At 44.8% G+C, this 17,812-nt stretch overlaps 1 protein-coding gene across 1 annotated transcript in view; it reads left to right on the top strand.

Annotated features, from left to right (window-relative positions):
* The window catches only part of Actbeta (inhibin subunit beta), a 55,317-nt gene extending 38,700 nt beyond the window's left edge, over positions 1 to 16,617 (top strand). Inside the window, exons 2-5 of the mRNA XM_076373666.1 lie at positions 7,615 to 7,835; positions 11,141 to 11,375; positions 12,936 to 13,113; positions 15,367 to 16,617. Of these exons, the coding sequence (XP_076229781.1) occupies positions 7,615 to 7,835; positions 11,141 to 11,375; positions 12,936 to 13,113; positions 15,367 to 15,607 (875 nt within the window). The 3' untranslated portion in view covers positions 15,608 to 16,617. The remainder of the gene's footprint in view (positions 1 to 7,614; positions 7,836 to 11,140; positions 11,376 to 12,935; positions 13,114 to 15,366) is intronic.
* The last annotated feature ends 1,195 nt before the right edge of the window (positions 16,618 to 17,812 follow it).

Below are 17,812 nucleotides of genomic sequence, written 5' to 3'. Positions count from 1 at the left end.
GGTATAGTTCCTTTTAGGCGGTCGCCTAAGTGTTACTCGTCAGTTTCATTAGAAAGTGATGAATACATCTGACGAGGAATGTTTCCGGGTGCAAGGGTTGAAACCATGATCCGGGACCTTATGCAGGGTAGTTACAGTGGCTCAGCTACGCGTCTACGTAACGCGATAATCAATTGTTTTTAACCAATATTTTTACCGGTAACGAGAAATCTCGTTTTCATATAAAGACACTTATCTATGCAACTTCGCTAATTACCAAAGCATTGAAAAAATATAAAATTTGATTCGAATTGATTATCTATTTAAAATATATTACATAACAATATGATATCTAACTTTTTCTATGTATAGTGATACAAATTGACCACACTGAAAATTTCCACCCGAACAATTCAGTTTTCTGAAAATTCGCCGGTACGCAATGTGTTAAGACGGATGCGCCGTCTTATCGAAGCCGCGGTAATAGCTTCTCGCAGAAGACAAGAAGCTCGTCTCGTTGCGGCGCACCCGATCCGCGAGCCAAAATCTCGCGGCCCCGCGATGGACGATCGCGTATCGATCACGGTGCCGCGAGCCGAGGCGAAAGGAGAAGAAGAATCCTCCTCCGAGCAACGATTCGTTGCGGAACCGGCCGAAACCAGCCGCGTGAAACCGACCCGACCTTTTGAACGAGTTCACGAGAGCGTTCATAACGAGAGGGAACGCGAGACGACGGCGACGCGACGCTTCCAGCCACGCTGCGAGCGACTCTCGGATGCGAAACGACGAGCGAGGTGTGAATACGGCGATAGGCGTGTGCATACGCGAGAGGCCCTCCGGGGAAGAAGAGGGTTGCGAACGCCAGCGACGGCATACAACGCGCCTCTCCGCCTACACTAACGCTCAAAAGTCGCCGCTTCGGTTTCCGACGCGAAAATCCTCGGCCGCTTCTGGCAAACCGCGAGCAGCCGCGAAGTCCTTTTATTTTCTCGGTACCCGCGAGTCGAAAAGGCAATCGGGTCGAGGTCGCGCGAGTCTCGATCCACGGGCAACCCCTATCGCGATATAGGCTTCATCTTTTTTCTCGGCGATACTCTTTTCGGACAACTTTCGAACCGACGAGGACAACCTACAGTTCACTACGTGTTTTGCGACTCGCGTTTGTCGATCGTTGGTGTAGGAAGAATATTTCATTGAATATTTATTTGCTGAAATAAATACAACAGTTTGACGCTAAGTGTATATTTATTAGTATGTATTTTATTTTATGGGGCGTATACACGCTGAATTTTCCGTTTGGGACCGAAAATGAATTCTCATTGAAAAACGAAGAACTTAAAAGTTTATTGTAGAGTGAAGTATAGGCATCGTAATATCATGTATTGTATAGTGCATGTATAGTGCATTTATTTAATTTTATTTCATTGTAAAGGTATGGGTCGTATACGCCCCATACGGTATGAACGATAAGCTTTAAAAAAACAGTCCGGCACGGAACGTGTTAACACATTACTGGTAACGAAAAATCCCGTTTTTATGTGAAGATACTTAGCTATGTAACTCTGGTAATCAGCACAGCTTTTAAAAAAATATTAAATTTGATTCGAATTGATTACTTATTTAAAATGTATTACATAAGAATATGATGTCTGTGTTTTTTATGTATAGTGTTATAACTTGATCTCGCTGAAAATTTCCATCCACACAATTCAGTTTTCTCGGAATTAGCCTTACACGATGTGTTAACCCTTTGAACTCTGTAGGCTCCAATATTGCAGCAGTTATAATATTAAATATTTCAATGAATCTTAAAGAAACTCCCATAATATTATTAGGTTTTCCACACATCCGAATTTTGTGCTAACACTAGAACTGCTGAGCCTTTAACACGATTAATATGCAATTCCTATAAAAACTGTAACAACAGATTATTTTCAGTTCCTTCAGACATTCATTATAGTACTCCAGTGGAACTATTTATTTTCAAAATCATTTTGAATATTCAATGCTTCGAAGATATCAATAATTGCTAAACAAAAAAATCGAAACCAGTCATTTTGACTGGTACGGTAGTTCTAAGAAGGAAAATAAAAAATCGAAGAAATGTTATAGCATTTCTAACTTTCGCCAGGAATACTATAAAAATTAGTTGCAGTTGCTGATAGATTACAAAACAATCTGGAGTGCTAAAGGTTAATAAAAACTGGAACGGAACGCTGTTCGTTGGTTGAGCGTTTACTGTGAACTGCCGAACGACTCGAAAAAAAACGTTCACCGAGTTCAATAAAAACGGCTGTCCCGCGAAGGAGGGGACTGCACCAACGGATGCACCTTTCTCACCATTAAAAATATGTTCACTTTCAACAGATTTGTACTAACCAGTGGCTCACGTATAGGCACTGTGGAACTGCGGCACCCTAAATATGCATTTGATATTATCGATAACATTTAACGATAACCTTCGCACTCGAGAGGCGCCTTTCAGTCGTCATTTGATTTGACCCAAGAAAATTGTAAAATGAAAAATTCAATATAAAATTTTATATAATGTACGAACACATCGTTCTGTCATTTAATTTATGCAAGGTATTTCTTTATGTTGATTGCAAAAAATATCATTGACACTTCATCAAAAGATAATGAATATTTATTGAGAAAAATATTCTCGAGTGCAAAGGGTTAACTCTTTGCACTCGGGAGGTCTTAATCACTTGATTTGCAGTGAAACTATAAAATCTGATATTTAACGTTGAACTTCGTATAATGCTTCGATACGCGAAATATTCGAATGAAATAGATTCGTTCCTCAATGTACGCGTGATTTCCCTTCGAGTTAGTTTCAAAGAATATCGCCTTTGTGTCGTCAAAAAATGTTAAATATTTCTAGTGAGAAACTTCCGAGTGCAAAGGGTTAATATGAGTCCCTTTTTCTTCAATTCTTTTTTTATACTTGTACAATATACATATAATCCTTAAGCTTAATGTCAGTAGCCATCTGCCAATTTATGAAAAAGATACAAACGTTTTAAAACGAAGGCTAAACATTTTCCGGCGCAGCCCCATTAATTTCAGCCTCTGGTACTAACAGTATTAACCTCTTGCCACTGAATATCGTGTCGAACTCGTAATGAAGATTTCAAATTGAAATGAACGAAAGTAATTGAATCTCCCTTCGATGCAAATGAAATATATTTCTGTTATCAATCATTACACTTCGAAATAATCGTAGATGACTGTGGAATTCCCCTTTGTTTCTAGTAAATGATTAATACGAAAATAATGATTGTACGCGCAGTTATAAAAGAAGATTCGACAGTTTCCGATTAGATTAAGAGACAAAGGTATTTTATATAAATATTTCACATATCGGTGCATTATACGAAACTTAATAATATATACAACACTTTGTAATTTTGTTATATCAAATCAAATCACTGAGAATTACCTCCCGATTGCAAACGGTCAATGCTCGCAGTAAAACAATGAATCGTAAATTCCTTGTTCGAAGTTGGAACAAATCAGGATAAAGAATTTTCCAGGGGTAGCTTCTAATAATATAAGAGAATGGAAGACGTTAGTTAATGATAAAGTAGATGGCGATTGGCGAGGCGAAAGAGAAGCTCAGGAGGCGATTCGCTAAAACGGAGACGATAAAATAATGAATCCTAAATTGAATCGCGCGTGGAATATATATATTCGAATGCATTCATCTCACTCACACATTTTGGAACATTCTTCCGTTGCCATCCATTAGCTTCATGTATACTTAGGATATATAATACTATATATATATAACTATATATATAACTTCATTGGCAGATGAAGATGAGGACTATAGAAAATCAATTTAGTCTAGAGTATTACAATGAATTCAACATTTATTTAACACTAGAACTATCAGGTAGATCAAAATGACCGATTCCTTCTTTTAGAACGACTGCAAACGTACAGATACTTCTTTAAGAAATGTTCAAAAAAGCTGATTTAATACCTAAGCTAAAGTATAAACCAATTGAAATGTTAAGAAATTCACGCGTATAGCTTTCACAAAAACATTTTCAAAAGACAGTTTAAACGTTCGGTAGTTCTAGTGTTAAAACACTCACAGTCGTGTCGTTCATCTATTACACACGCGTTCATCGTTCAGCAATACATCCATTCTCACGGTGGGAAGTCGCAGGAGCAAGAGAACGGTAGAATCTTCCACTTTGGATCCTTGTTCCGGCGTCCAGACCTGTGTCCAGGTCAAGACGACTGGAAGAGGCTCGCCTTTCGCTGTGATGAAGATAGGGGATGTGGAAACGGCAAGAATCCCACGTGCATCTTGACACTAAAACTACCAGACAGCTCGAAATCACCCATTTTCGATTTCTTCTCTCTGCAATTATTAACCTTTCGCTCTCGAAGGCGCCTTTCAGTCATCATTTTATTTGATCCAAGAAAATGATAAAACAAAAATTCAGTATTAAATTTTTATATAACGCATCAACACATGGAACATCGAAATAAAATAATTCTGTCACTTAATTTATGCAAGGTATTCCTTTACGTTAGTTGTCGAAAATATCATTGACATTTCATCAGAAAATAATGAATATTTGTTGTGAAAAATATTCTCGAGTGCGAGTGGTTAACCCTTTAAATGTTTAACCCTTACAGTTTCAAAGAGAAGGACCGAGTAAATCCTTGAACAGCTACGAATGATATTATTTATTCAATTAAAATTCACAGAAATCAGAAAGCATCGAAAAATCGACTGAACCGCATTATCTTCTAATCGACTAAAATACTACATTATAGTTAGCGTGCCTCTCTTTCAAAACCGCGAACGCACTCTGACATTAATTCGTCGAAAAAACTACCGGATCTTTCGATACATTTCAAGAGAATTAAGCCTTTCCATTGAGGATCCCACTTTCGCGGTTGAGGCCGGGAGCCGGGTATCGGTCGGCGCAGAGTTCGCCTGTTTCATCAACCGAGTGGCTCTTCCTTCGGCAATCTCGTCGTTTAACTACTGTTCAACGTTATATCATGCTACTATTACCATGAAAACATCGTTCGCCACATTACTATTTACCATATTCATGATTTATATTTGCTTATTACCAATCGAGCGCTACGACTAATCAGGTGCCCCACTCTCAGACTGCTGCAACGGAAAAGGATCGAAAGCGCACCGCGAAATACTTCGAAACAACCCTCCACCCTCAGTTTCTGCATCTCCGTTACCATCCGACCCGCAATGAATCTCAGTCGTTCCTTCCTAAGACAACGGAAGAATTCTAATCCCGAGCAGATAGCTCATACCCGATCAAAGGAGGTCCGTTGCATGCGTCTTACTCCTAATCGATTACGCGTAACAGCAATGGAAATTAGCATCGGCGACGGGCCGGGAAGAGACGAAAGCCGCTCAATCAGACATCCGTCCCGAAGCTCAGCCGGCGAGCCAGCTTCCGCTCCGAGTGGCTACACCCGTCGTAGGCCGCGCGTCGTACCCGCGACTTTTGAGGCGCAGTGTATATCGGCCGGTCCGCACTTAAAAGGTTAAGCGCGTAGCCGGGAGGCCGGCAGGTTGAATATCTCCGCGGCTGGCGTCGCGGCGCGGACCGCGTCGCCTATCGTCGCGTCGGGCCGCGCGCGGCCAGGCGAGGAGAGAACTCGGCAGCGCGCGCGCGTCCGCGCGTTTCGATTGCGGAGGTGCGGGCGTACGTCGTTGACTCTCTCTCGCAAGGGGTGCCTCCGGCGGTGTCCGTGTCGGCGTCGGTGTCGGTGTCGATGTCGGTGGTGCTTGCAGGCTGGCTGCACAAGAGAAAAGGAGGAAGGGGTGGTGGCGACGGCGAGGGGAACGGGTACACCGGGACGACGGGCGGAAAGAACCGGAGGGCGGAGGGAAAACCGTAGGGGCGAGCGCTGGCCGGCGGCGCGCGGGGAACGGGACGGAGAATGTCGAAGGAGAAGAGGGCGAGCGGGGATGGAAGGCGGAAGGCAGACGGGCGGCAGACACCCCATGCTTATCCCCGCCCCTCCAACGACTCCCGGTCCGTGACTCACCAAACCGTTAAGGGATGAAGCCGCCCTGCTTTCACCGTACACACGCGCGCACACACCACCGCAAAGACATTCGCGGATAGATCGGTGCGCGCGGACGTACCCTCTCTCTCTCTCCCTTTCTCTTTCTATCTTTCTCGTTCTTTCTCTCTCCTTCTCTCTCTTTTTCGCTCTCTCTCTCTCTCCTCCTCTCTCTTTTTCGCTCTCTCTCTCTCCTCCTCTCTCTTTTTCGCTCTCTCTCTCTCCTCCTCTCTCTTTTTCGCTCTCTCTCTCTCCTCTCTCTCTCTCTCTCTCTCTCTCTCTCTCTCTCTCTCTCTCTCTCTCTCTCTCTCTCTCTCTCTCTCTCTCTCTCTCTCTCTCTCTCTCTCTCATTCTCTCTCCCTCTCCTTCTCTCTCTCTTTCGCTCTCTCTCTCTCGTCTCTCTTTCTCTCTCTCAGGGACGACACACCAGCGTCGCGGCGCGGCGCGTTGCTCGATAGCCGCGATGTATCTCTTGTTACGCTTGTACGCGACTACGCTCTCTCGCGTGTTGTATTTCATCGGGGATCGTTGTGTGCGCCCGTCACCCCCCGCTGCCGCTGGACACGTACACATAATACCGTTGCTCCCTCCCGCGAGACGTACGCTGGCATGCACGCACGCACACGCACACACGGCACCGGCGCTCGGTGCATTACACCGATGCCTTCTCCTTCTTTCTTCTCTTTTCCGCTTCGTTCTCCTTCCTTCGTTCTTCCCCCGTGGTTCGCCGCGTTCTGGCTCTCCTTCGCGCTACGCTCCGCGACGAACGACAGAGACCGCGACAAAGATGGGGCTGCGGGGTAGCGGCGGAGGGCGCGGAGCAGAGACAACGGCGAGCAAAAAGAACGACTCGCCTACAGAAAAATCCACCCTCTGACCGCTGCGATCGCCGCCCATTCCCCGTTTCTCGACGGTTCCTTTCCTCCCTGTTCCCGTTCGCTCTGCCACCCTCGTCCCCGTCGCCACCCCCTGTGTCACCCGCCGTGTTCGTCGATCGACGATTAAAAAGACGTACGCGCGTGCACGCGACACGCGACGCCGAAGACGAACGGAGAGCCTCGCGGATCCCTCGGGCGAGGCCCGTCCGATCCGAAGTTTGCCGGCCGTACGCGCGGCTAGTAATTTCTTGGGCAGATCGTATATAGCGGAAAGGCGGACGGCTGGCTAAACGGACGGCCGTCTCTCCCCCGGCCAAGAATTTTCGAAAGTTAAGAGGAAGAACGGTCCCGCTGCTCGCAGCTCGCCGGGCGTAAGTTACGATCGCGATAGGTTTATTGGCGGCGAGAGGGTAGCGGCGAAGGGTGACGGGTCGGGGAAGGGTGGCGGTGCTTGCGGGGAGTGGTTTACCGAACGCATTCAAAAAATCGATAAGTTCCGCTGCTCGCGGGACGGGGGGCAACGGAAACCGCGAAAACCAGGTTCGCCGCGATCTAGCGAGGCCAGAGTTTTCCGCGTTTTCCGCGTTTCCCTTTGGATTTCCGCGTTCGCTCGTTGGTTTAGAGAGTTCTCCAGGTATCTCGGTGACCGATCGAGTGAAATATACTCCCTCTGTTCTTCTGCCCGCAGGACGAACGCTGAACGGGCAACCGTTGCTCGAGTTCCCGATGTCCAGCGGAGAACCAGCCCTGGAGCCCCTCAGGATCAAGCGAGCCACCCTCTGGGCGAGAGTCGAGTTCAGGCACGCCCATCATTACCAGCGTCATCGTACGGGCCAGACGAACCAAAGAAACATTACCCTCTGGGTATTCAGGGTACGCTGCGGCAACACGACGCACCTGCGTGGGAAGGTAATCCCCGTGTCCCTCGTTTACCGATCGTAGGATCCTTCGCGCCCTGCCGGCGACCGAGCCGTTTCCTAAGACTCACGAACTCCGGATCGTTAATTAGAACTGGTCTCGTTCGAATGTACCCCGTGATTTCTCTCTCGACTATGAACCGCCGAGACCTGATCGGTAATTATTTCTTAACGAACAGAAAAACCCTAGACACGTGTCTACGCTCGCTCTGAAGCACGCTAATCGATAAGAGAAAAATAATGCTTAACCCGTTGCACTCGAGACGGGACTCTCAGTCAGCACTTGATTTGACGCAGTGAAGCTATAAAATTTGATGTCTAACGTTGAACTTTGTATAACGCGCCGATATGCGAAATCGATATGCGGTTCCTCTTCGAGTTAGTTTCAAAGAATGTCCTCTTCGTCTCGTCGAATGGTAAATATTTCTAGTATGTCCGAGTGCGGAGGGTTAGCTTCTCGGTGGATTCCCTTTGGAATCGTCGTCGCGAGACTCGCACGTGGTAACTTTTAAGAAGACTATCCGTGGAATCTTTAACACTAAAGCTACCGAGTGGTTACAGTGGCTAATCTCGAGTTTTCTATAAAAGTTCGAATAATACGTTTCTCGAGATTCGAAGGGTCGCCTAGTCTCGTATCTGTAAATACGCGAATTTCATGGAAAACCTTTCGCAAACGTGCCTTCTTAATTTGAACATTTACAAAATAAAATCTCTAAAGTCGGCCGATTCTATCCGTCCGGTAGTTTTAGTGTTAAACACAACAGAAAATCTAAGAAAATCAACCCCTTGCCCTACAATATCATGCCATACTCGCGGTGAAGATTTCAAGTAGCATTGAACGAACATAAGTATTATTTAATCTGTTTGAATAAAAATTACATATTATTTCTCTGTTATGAATGATTATACTTTAGAGCACACGTTGACACAGGAAAAGCCTGGAATTTCCTCTTATTTTCGATAAATTGTTAACACGTTGACTGCCACGATAGACTTCAGCGTTTTATTACTTATAAAACTTGTTACTTGTTTTTTTTTTACTTATTCTCTCCGTAGCAAAGACAAAGAGGAAAAATTATTAATTATTTCCTATCTCAATTCTTACGTTACACCATTATCACTGACGCTACTGAGCATTTTAATTCGACATCAGTTATCTCACGAGCAGATTATTATCTTGTAATTCGGAAGCTCCGGCCATCGGTGACCGCCGTGGCAGTCAACGTGTTAATACATTGCATACCGGTAACGAGAAATCCCGTTTTTATATAAAGACACTTAGCTATGCAATTTTGCTAATTACTACAGTACTTAAAAATATGAAATTTGATTCAAATTGGTTATCTATTTAAAATATATCACATAACAATATATCTGAGTTTTTCTATGTATAGTGATATAAGTTGACCTCAGTGAAAATTGCCGTCCGCACAATTCAGTTTTCCGAGAATTAGCCGTACACAATGTGTTAACCCTTTGAACTCTGTGGGCTCCAATATCGCACCAATTATAATATTAAGTATTTTAATGAATCTTAAATAAACTACCCTAAAATTATTCGATTTTCCATACATCCGAATTTTGTACTAACGAAAATAAAAGATCGAAGTTTTCCGGAAATTAGCCGGTACGCAATGCGTTAAGAAGAAAGTAGTTAGATCGATGTCAGTTTACAAAGAAATCATAGGGCAAGGGGTTCAAGCCGACCAGTAACCAAACGAAAAGAGCAACGCGAAGCGCAGCAGGAATGAACGCGATTATCGCGTACAGTCGTAGCTGTTCAACTCGATTGTACCCCACGAATTCTCCGCCGGTACGCGCGATAAAGTTTCAACGGTTGTAGACGGCAAGAGCCGTCGCGTTCCGCGCTGAACGGGTTAACACCCGCCCCGTTTACCCTATTTTCCCGTTTTCCCCGTTCCGCGCCGGTCGACGCGCGTACACCTACTTAGCCGTGCCGTTTAATCGCGCGGACAATTAGGAGTTCTCGAACAAGCCGGCGCAGGGGGTGCGGGAACAACGCGACGCGACGTCGTCGACGAGCGGCGCGCGGCGCGCGGACGACGGACCCGATCCGTTCGGGTCGCACGGGCTGCGGTTAAACGGGGGGAATAAAAATGATCAACTCAGTCCCGTTCACCGATACACGCGAACGCAATCTAATTTGCGTAACGGCGAAATTAGATTGATAGAACACGCACGCGGTATTGGTGGCGGTTTAACCGGCGGTGCTCGGTGAACAGGAAAAGAGGAAAAGGCGGAAAGGGACTTTCGCACTTTCATCCGATTTATATGAATTTAATCGCGTTAAAACGTACCGCAATCTTAAGCCGCCTTACCAATAATTTGTCCAATATAACCGGCTACGGTTGACGGGTTTCAGCCGATCGGGAAGCTTCGAATGGCACGGTAATTCCGGGGGGGGGGGATAGCCATGTTTCCTTTGGAGCGCGTGTTCCAATGAGAACTCGCGGAGGAACCTTCTCAACTGCAGATTTTCATGATACTCGCGCGGGGTGCAGGTGTCCGGGAAATATTCGACGAGTTTTTCTCGGCCGGCGTCCACTTTGAAGGATCAATGACACTCGATATCGAGGGCCGGTGTATTTTATATGAAACTATGGGGTGTACGAGAGAAATCGGAATTATTCTGGAATTATTATTGGGGAATAATCGATTGTAGGAAATATACTTTTAACCGTGAAATTTCAGTTTCATCCCTTCAAAGTGGATGTTGTTAAGAAAGTGTCAAATATTTCAAAATGTTTAACGTTTCATTGAACTCGGCTGGTTGAAAAGATTCCGTTAGAACTATAGAGATTTGATTTCCGAATAAACTGCGATTACTGTTTCCACAAAATCATCGACGGGAATTAACCCTTTGTACTCGAGAGACAGTTGTTTGATCCGATACGACAAAATTACAGAGTGTCGTATATAATATTAAGTTTCGCGGAATAAATCAGTATCTGAAATATTTATATAAAAAAGCTTTGTTCCTCGATCCACGTGTTCTTTCTCATTACTTCGTTTCAAATAGTGTCTACGTCTCGCCGGAAACTGAGTCGAATGTTTCCGATAAAAAGCTTCCGAGTGCGAAGGGTTGAAACTACGAATGTAAAACACCGACGGCAATTATACTTGCGTGAATTGTTTGCACGCGATAATTGACCTCTCTGCCCCGGTGCTTCGACATCTCGATGGTTCAACGGTTTAGGTGCGAACACGAGGCAGAGAGGAACAAATGGCACGCGCGGAAGGGAACGGAAGGAAATACCGCGCTCGTTGCTTTCGCAGGAACTCGGGCAACACCTGGAGATGGTCACGTCACTGGGAGTGAACATCGGGCAACTGGGCTGGCTGAAGTTCGACGTGACCAGGGTGGTGAACAGTTGGTACACGGCGACCGGAGATTCGGCGAGGGACAAGCTGACGTTGCTGGTCGATTGCACCGGATGCGGCTCCCACGTCTACGTGTCGACGTTCGACGGACACTCGCCGCACGTGATCGAGTCTTCGTTGAACGCGAAAGGTAGAAAACGCGTCCCGTTACGTTCGTGTGTGTACGTGTACCTGTCTCACGCTGCCGGAGAATCACTCTTGTTCTCGTTTGCCTGTGAACAGCAGATTGTTGACATTCCCTGATAACAAAAGATCACCGTTTCTATGGAATAGTCGAGCAATGATTAGATTGTCTTGACTTTGACACGTTCACTGCCATGGTGGTCACCGATGACCGGAGCTTCCAAATTGCTGACAACCACAATAAAAAACTTGATTTCAAATCTAAATATTTAGTAACATAAGTAGCTAGATCATAGCATAATACGACTACTTTAATACTAAATCATTAATAATTATTTTCAATATCATTTGCCTTTGTTATGAAAGAATAAGTAGTACCATAGAAAACGCTAGAAATTTCCCTGGCAGTCAACGTGTTAACACTAACCGAATAATAAGCAGAATAAGAATTTCCAGTGAAACATCAGTAGTACGTGGTACAACTTTGATTCTAACCAAGCTGAACATCCTCCATAATAATCATTCATATGATAAATGTAGGAATGTCAAGAAATCTGTTACAATTTTTCTAAAAACATGTCAATTATACTGTACACTCGGTGGTTCTATCGTTAACACTAACCATAGCAGTTTTCCTATCGTAACTAGTCAAATAGTTGACTGCAAAATAGAGAAACAAGTTAGACGATAAATTTGTTTTAGTAGAAACGGGAAGAAGAGGAAGGATGAAAATTGAAAAACGAATTAATCGGATAATATGGGAATTATTTCCAATCATTAACACTAAACCTACCGAGCAGTTGAATTGACATTTTGAAGTTCTTCTATAGCAACTTCAAGGGTGGATCTATCGAGACTTTAATCGATTTACAATTCCGTTTGCGTATTGCTAAATCAATTTCTTGAATAATTTCCCAGAGAAACCTCTGTTATCTTTCTAATACTTAGAAAAAGAAGAAACCCAAAAACGGGTCATTTCGACCCGTCTGATGGGTTTGGTGTTAACCCCTTGGCCTACAACGAGTAAGATTCGTGGTGAAGATTTCCAACACGATTCAATAAATATATATAGCACTCAGTTCATTCGAATTCGAAGTAAACATTATTCCTCAATCAACTATTATACTTAAAAGGAAATATAGGTATAACATATGATTAGAATTTTTCTCCAATAAATTATTAATCCTTTGCACTCCAAAGTTTTTTACTGGGAATATTCAAGATTTTCCAACGAGCCACAGACCACGTTTGAACCTAATCTAACGATAATTCACAGATAAATTAAGCAACAAAGATATTTCACTTCAATGCTTCACATAACAACACAAAGTTTAATTTAAAGTACTAAATATTCAACTTCATAGTTTTGATGTATCAAACGGTGACTGAGAGTCACTTCTCGAGTGCAAAAGGTTAACGACAAAGTAGCCGTATCGGTCAGAGTTGAGAAAGAAATCAAAGGCCAAGGGGTTAACGGGGTTGTCTGCTATTCGCAGCGTCAGTTTGCTTGAGAAGTTCGGCGACACCGAGCGCAGAGCCGTCCGACTCAAGATTCATCGTGTTTCAGGTGCCCAAGACCCGGACAGGCCTTTCTTGGTGGTGCGCACGGATCCAGCGGCGGTGAAGCGCGTGAGGAGGCGAGCGGTGGAGTGCAGCGGCGCGATCAAGGGCCAGTGCTGCAAGCAGAGGTTCTACGTGAATTTCTCGCAGCTCGGCTGGGACGACTGGATAATCGCTCCCCAGGGGTAAGAGAATGTAGCGTTAGATTTTAGACGCTACAGACGTATCTCCGCTGCGAGGACTGGAACCAGAATGCAGTCGATTCTTGGGGAATCGGCCGATTCCGTTATTCCTCCCGCCGCTCCGGGAAAACTCCATCCGTCTCGAAAACACCGGACCGCCGTCTCTCGCGTAGACTTTTTGTGGCGCCCTTTTCGGGGGTGCGGACAGCGAGCTTGAAGCGTCCTTCGAGAGGGACGACTCAGGGGCGCAAGAATTTCGAAATGTCCGCTTCAGGAGGGAACGGAGATCTATATATCGTTGTCGCGCGACAACGTAGGCCAATTATAATAATTCGGATTAGCGACGTGCGATCGGCGCTCCGCGATCGAACACCGCTCTGCGGAATAGCTCTTCGCTTCGGCTCGCGTGTCGCGCGGCTTTCCTTGTCTGGCGACGTGTTTAACGGTATCGGTCGATAGCCGGAGTCGATAATCGTGCCGAGTAATATTATCCGGGCGGCGTGTTCCACGGGCGGAAAGAGGAACGTTAGACGGCGGCGCGGAGCACGCGACAATGCTTTATTTACACGGGGAGCGAACCCTTGCCTTGCCTTGCCTCGCCTCGCCTCGCCTCGCCCCGCCTCGCTTCGCCCCGCCCCGCCCCGCCCGGCAACTCGAACTTCACTCCTATGGTATCCCGTGAAATCAGAGTGTTGCTTACAAGTGCAACGGCCCTAAACCCTTAACTCACGAGCAATTATAGGGAACAGAATCGCCGGTGCTCGCCGGCAGGCCGAGGGACGCGCGATTTTCCACGGTTTCCGGAGAACAGGCATTCCTTCGGTGTCGATTCGGTGATCGCGTGTTAAGGGTTGGAGCTTGGGGTGTTCTAGTTTTTGATACAGTCGGAGAGAAGCAGAATAGAGTAATTGATATGGAATATAGAAACGAATTATAATGGGTACACTTAACTCTTTGCACTTGAAAAGTTTTTCATTAGTATTCCAAATTTTCCTACGAAATATGGACATTTTTGCATTTCGCGCTTGAAAAGTTTCTCGGTAGAAGTATACGAAATTTTACTGTGGGATATGGACATTCTTTGAATTTAAATAATGAGGAAACACCGTAAACTGAGGAAGTAAGCAGTTTTATTTCAATGTTTCACGTATCGACGCATTGTATAAAGATTAATATTCTACATAAGATGTTTTTACTTTGTTATATCGAGTCAAGTGGTGACTGAGAGTCACTTCTCGAGTGCAAAGAGTTAAAATCTTCGCCACCAATCTGACATGTTGTAAGAGAAGGGTTAACACTAGAACTACCGAAGGGTTAAATTGTCTTTCTGAAATTGTTCTGTAGAAACTTGAACAGTGCAATTATTGAGACGTTGATTTGAAGTTCAGTTTGTGTATTGCTAAACCAGTTTCTCTAGTACTCTTTCAGAGAAGTATCTGTTATCCGTTGAATAACTGGAAAATATTAAATCGTAGTTCTAGTGTTATTAACCCCTTGCTCTACAATATCGTGTCAGACTCGTGGTGAAGATTTCAAATGGAATTTAACAAACGCAATCATTATTCAATTCGTTTAAATGCAAATTACATGTCATTCCTCTGTTATCAATGATTATACCTTAGACACACGTTGAACTACAATAAACCGGAAATTATCTCTTATTTTCAATAAATTATTAATAACGAAGTAGTTAGATCGATCACAGTTCAAAAAGAAATCACATGAGAAGGGGTTAACCCTAGCACTCCAGTTTTATAATCTATTAGCAACAGCAGCTAATTTTTATGTTATCCCTAGCGAAACTGAAAAATGCTATAACGTTCCTTCAATCTTTTATTTTCCTTCTCAGTACAAAATTTCGATGTATGGGCAATCTAATAATCTTAGTGTAGTTTCATTAAAATATTGAATATTTTAACTGCTACAATATTCGAGTCTACAGAGTTCAAAGGGTTAAGGGAACAGTGTACACGATTGACTCAACGATCAACTCGTTCAGGAGAAGCAAAGAGAAATCGGGGAGACGTATTTATCCTCAATAAATTATCAATAACGAAGTAGTTAGATCGATCACAGTTCAAAAAGAAATCATAGAACAAAGAGTTAACGTTTTCCAATGTTTACCGTTTACAAAAGAGACCGATGGTACAAATTATCGCGATCACCCTGTACACGGAAAACCCTACGTCCCCCTGCAACGATTCTTTCAGTAACCTTGAAAATCAATCCCAAGTCTAAGCTACATCTCGGTTGCAGGTATTACGCGAACTACTGCAGAGGAGACTGCGCGGCCGGGCACAGGACACCGGACACCTTCCTGAACTACTACACGCACGTGATCGAAGAGTACCGGAAGATGGATCGGCTGGCCGGCATGCAGCCCTGCTGCGCTCCGCTCAAGTTCTCGCCGATGTCGTTGATCTACTACGGGCCGGACTCGAACATCATCAAGAGGGATCTGCCGAAGATGGTGGTCGACGAGTGCGGCTGCCCGTAAACCGCGTCGTTCGTCTCGTCCGACCGTTAAGAGGATCGGCACGGGGCCGTCCACTTTCGCTCCGGGCCGAGCGGAACGGCCGGACGGGGATGATCTCGAAGCGAGTGATCTTCGAAGCGATCTCGAAACGATCCAGGCGGCCGAACCGCTCTCTGCGTTCGAACGATAATCCCCGCTTCCCGAGAATTTACGCCCAGACCCGTTCGGAGCCGAAGCGTTTCGCGAAAGTATTAGAAATAATTTAGACGGAGTTGTTCGAGAGAAACGCAGAGAGAGCGAGAGCGAGAGAGAGCGAAAGAGAGCGAAAGAGAGCGAGAGAGAGCGAGAGCGAGAGAGAGCGAGAGCGAGAGAGAAAGGGAGAGAGAGAGAGAGAGAGTGAGAGAGAGAGAGAGAGAGAGAGAGAGAGAGAGAGAGAGAGAGAGAGAGAGAGAAAGAGAGAGATCGGTCTCCTTTATCGGCCGAAGGCGAGGATCTTTTCGATCGGAGTCCGTCTAGCGTGACGTTGGATACGTTCCAGATGAGCCTGGACGCGGTCCGACTTAGATTCGTTTGTAGCTTTACGGACGCGTTCCGAGTTCGTCCGAGAACCGATCGGAAACACGGCCAAAGAGATGTATTCGAGCGTCCTCGAACCAGGTCCAAACGATTCGTCTTAGAGAAAACGAGAGAATGAGAGAGAGAGAGAGAGAGAATGTATGTGTGTGTGTGTGTGTGTGAGAAAGAGATACCGGTCTCTTCCGGCGATGGAGTAAACTCCGGTGGATCGTTCGTCGATTATCGTACGACCTTGGATCACCGAGAAGAGGCACGCCGTGTCCGTTCCGATCGCTCGCCGATTGACCATGCGAAACGATCGTCGGTTTTAGGCGCAGCTAGATGGGCCGACGACCGCACTCGCGATCGGTAGCGATCGCGAATCGTGGGGACGATCTGTGTGCGCGCGTGTGTGCGTGTGCGTGTGCGCGCGTTCGCGTCTGCGAGAATTGAGAGAATGTAGTGAGAACGAGAGGGGGGGGGGGCAGAGAGGAAGAGTGAACGAGGCACGCTCGCGATCGGACTGCCAGCAAAGAGTTTTGCCAATGAGGTTTCTAGCTAGTATAATAAAATTGAATTACTCTTGAGCGTCGATGCGGCACGGAGCGAGGAACGCGCGAGAACGTTGCAGCGAGAGACAGTGGCGAGGAGGAACAAGAGCGAGGAGGAGGTTACGGGGGGACGGCAGGATTCGAAGGGATGGACGGGGCGCGAAAGTGAGAGGAACAGTGGGAATCAAAGAGAAACCTCGATCGGGGTTGGGGGCAAGCGTCCTTTCCGAGGTATAATTATTATATATATGTATTATTATATATAATATTATTATATTATATAATTTATATTATATATAATGATATGTGATTATATATTGCGAACGATATCTATACACTTGGTTTCCACGCGATTATTCGAAGCGTATTCGAACGACGGCCGCGAAGCTTAGAGAGAGAGAGAGGGTGAGGGAGAGAGAGGAAAACCAAGCGAGATTCTTACCGAGAGCTTAGCCTTTTCCTTATTAGTTGCTCGACGAGGGAGTAAACGATGAAAGTCAAGGGACAAAAAAGAAACTACTGAAAGTAAAAGAAAAAGTGATTTCGCATTTACGAATACTATTATATTATATATACGTACGTATGTAGATGTATTAACACGCGCATACGCATACGTATATGAATATACATATGTATATATGTATATGTATATATATCTGTGTATATATAAATATATATATATATATGTATATATATATGTATATATATTATGTGTACGTTATATACAGAAGTAAAAAAAAAAAAGACACACGAGGTGATTCAGCCGAGTATAAATACTTGAACGCGGGGCGGTTAACATATAAGGTGTAAACGATATAAAGAACAAACGAACAAACAAACAAACAAACAAAAAAAAAAGAAACACTCAATCTGATTGCCTTGTTTTTTATGCGAAACGTATGAAAGTATCGAGTAAACGATTTAGCAAAATGAAAGAGAAAAAAAAAGAAGTACTATTAAAAGATCTATATGCATGCATACATATACGTGTGTACCGTGAACGCTGTATGCATATGTATATGTATGCATATGTATATGAGTATGAATATATACTATAAATAAAGTATAAATATACACGCGAGGAATGAAGAATACTTTCGACGCGACGGGGATCGGGGGG

The sequence above is a fragment of the Nomia melanderi genome, chromosome 14 (genome assembly GCF_051020985.1).
Source record: "Nomia melanderi isolate GNS246 chromosome 14, iyNomMela1, whole genome shotgun sequence".
In the NCBI taxonomy this organism is placed as follows: Eukaryota; Metazoa; Arthropoda; class Insecta; order Hymenoptera; family Halictidae; genus Nomia; species Nomia melanderi.
Note: the sequence above shows the minus strand (reverse complement) of the source record. Positions and strands in the feature narration are given on the sequence as shown.